Source organism: Sprattus sprattus, assembly GCF_963457725.1.
Source record: "Sprattus sprattus genome assembly, chromosome: 13".
NCBI classification, from domain to species: Eukaryota; Metazoa; Chordata; class Actinopteri; order Clupeiformes; family Clupeidae; genus Sprattus; species Sprattus sprattus.
Genome location: NC_137911.1, coordinates 28663465 through 28665964, shown reverse-complemented (window position 1 = coordinate 28665964; position 2500 = coordinate 28663465). Strand labels below are relative to the sequence as shown.

Sequence of the window (2500 nt, the reverse complement as noted above, 5' to 3'; positions counted from 1 at the left end):
CTTTCTCTCTTTCTCTCTCTCTCTCCCTCTCTCCCTATCTCTCTCTCCCTCTCTCGTTCTCCCTCTCTCCCTCTCTCTTTCTCTCTTTCTCTCCCTCTCTCCCTATCTCTCTCTCCCTCTCTCGTTCTCCCTCTCTCCCTCTCTCCCTCTCTCTTTCTCTCTTTCTCTCCCTCTCTCCCTATCTCTCTCTCCCTCTCTCGTTCTCCCTCTCTCTCTCTCTCCCTCTCTCCCTCTCTCTCTTTCTCTCCCTCTCTCCCTCTCTCCCTCTCTCTTTCTCTCTTTCTCTCTTTCTCTCTTTCTCTCTGACCCTGTCATACATCCAGCAACCGTCCACGTTTGCGCAGGCTCGCCTCATCATTAAAGCGGACGGCTTCGGGCTCCGGGGCCTCAACAAGGGCCTCACGTCCACACTGGGTCGCCACGGAGTCTTCAACATGATCTACTTCGGCTTCTACTTCAACGTCAAAGACGCCATCCCTGCCAGCCAGGTCACTAGGCCTCTCATCCTGTGTGTGTGTGTGTCTGTGTCTGTGTGGGTGTGTGTGTGTGTGTGTGTGTGTGTGTGTGTGTGTGTGTGTGTGTGTGTGTGTGTGTGTGTGTGTGTGTGTGTGAGTGTCTGTGTGTGGCTGTGTGTGTGCACGTGCGTGTGCGTGTGCGCACATGTGTGTGTGTCTGTGTGTGTGTGTGTGCGTGTGTGTGTGTGTGTGTGTGAGTGTCTTGTGTACTTTCAATTCTTTGCCCATTCATTAAGAGCTTTGCTTTATGTTGGGAGCACAACGTGCAAAGGTATGGCTAGTCTGCCAATCCCTGGGAAGCTGCCCAGTGTCATCAATTATTCTCCGGTAACACTAGCTGGGCTTTCATCCAACTTTTTTATTCGAATTTGACAATTCAAATAAAAAAATCCTGACTGGAAATGCTTGGAATTTGCATCACATTTTCGAAGGGGATTAACTTTGTATGCAAATAAATCAGTTTCTTTCATATTTGATGCAACATTATCAGCTGTTTCCGTTAACGTTGCCCTAACAACCTTAACATTTTGATCCCACAGCTGTCCACAACTCCTCCCTTGATTAACTCGCATAGCACAGCGAATGGAAGCACGCACATGCCACTCACATTGTCTTAAGAGGAATTTTCGTGAATGTGCATTAAAATATTGCGAAGGAATTGGATGGACAACCAGCTTCTGTTAACGCTTTAAGTCCTTGAGCAAACAGGTTCTCTGTATCGGTGTTTGTTTAGTCCACAGAGACGTAGACGCCTTCTCCACAGATGAAGTCACTGAAGCTATATCTCCGTGCTGAAGACCAGTAACTTGGCCAGGACTCTAATCCTGTCTTAATGATCTGTCTGTTTGCCCACCTAGTCCTTGCCCAGTCTTGTGTACTGCGCCCGGTTTAGGTAACCTTAGTCCTTAATCTGTGTGTATATAAGGTTGTTTTGTCTGGAGGACCAGCCTGGAGTTGTACATGTGGAAGGATGTGGAGAGATGAGATGGAGGAAAGGAGCGATAGAGAGAGAGATGAGATGGAGGAAAGGAGCGATAGAGAGAGAGATGAGATGGAGGAAAGGAGTAATAGAGAGAGAGAGAGAGAGAGAGAGAGAGAGAGAAAGAGAGAGAGAGAGAGATGAGATGGAGGAAAGGAGCGATAGAGAGAGAGAGATATGAGATGGAGGAAAGGAGCGATAGAGAGATGAGATGGAGGAAAGGAGCGATAGAGAGAGAGAGAGAGATGGAGGAAAGGAGCGATAGAGAGAGAGAGATGAGATGGAGGAAAGGAGCGATAGAGAGAGAGAGATATGAGATGGAGGAAAGGAGCGATAGAGAGATGAGATGGAGGAAAGGAGCAATAGAGAGAGAGATGAGATGGAGGAAAGGAGCGATAGAGAGAGAGAGAGATGAGATGGAGGAAAGGTTGTTTTGTCTGGAGGACCAGCCTGGAGTTGTACATGTGGAAGAGTATTTTTAGAGCTAGGGTGGAGCAGCAAGGTTGTAGCTTTGTCATCACAGCAGTCAGTCGTGTCACAGTTATGAGGCGGACATTCTGGCTGCAACGGATGGCCGTGTTACTGACGTCACGTGACCTGAAGACACAGCAGAGAGAGTGAAGGTAGAGAGGAGGTAGAGAGGTAGAGAGGTAGAGAGGAGGGCTCCAACGCGAGAGAGAGGAGATGAGATGGAGGAAAGGAGCAATAGAGAGAGAGAGAGAGAGAGAGAGAGAGAGAGAGAGAGAGAGATGAGATGGAGGGATGGAGCAATAGAGAGAGAGACGAGATGGAGGAAAGGAGCGATAGAGAGAGAGATGAGATGGAGGAAAGGAGCGATAGAGAGAGAGAGAGAGATGAGATGGAGGGATGGAGCAATAGAGAGAGAGACGAGATGGAGGAAAGGAGCGATAGAGAGAGAGATGAGATGGAGGAAAGGAGCGATAGAGAGAGAGAGAGATGAGATGAGAGAGAGATGAGATGGAGGAAAGGAGCGATAGAGAGAGAG

The 2500-nt window shown here is 48.5% G+C and overlaps 1 protein-coding gene across 1 annotated transcript in view; it reads left to right on the top strand.

Moving 5' to 3' along the window:
• Nucleotides 1–2500, top strand: part of slc25a21 (solute carrier family 25 member 21) — a 105715-nt gene that overhangs the window by 95871 nt on the left and 7344 nt on the right. Inside the window, exon 8 of the mRNA XM_080849705.1 lies at nucleotides 324–488. Coding sequence (XP_080705831.1) covers nucleotides 324–488 — 165 coding nt within the window. The remainder of the gene's footprint in view (nucleotides 1–323; nucleotides 489–2500) is intronic.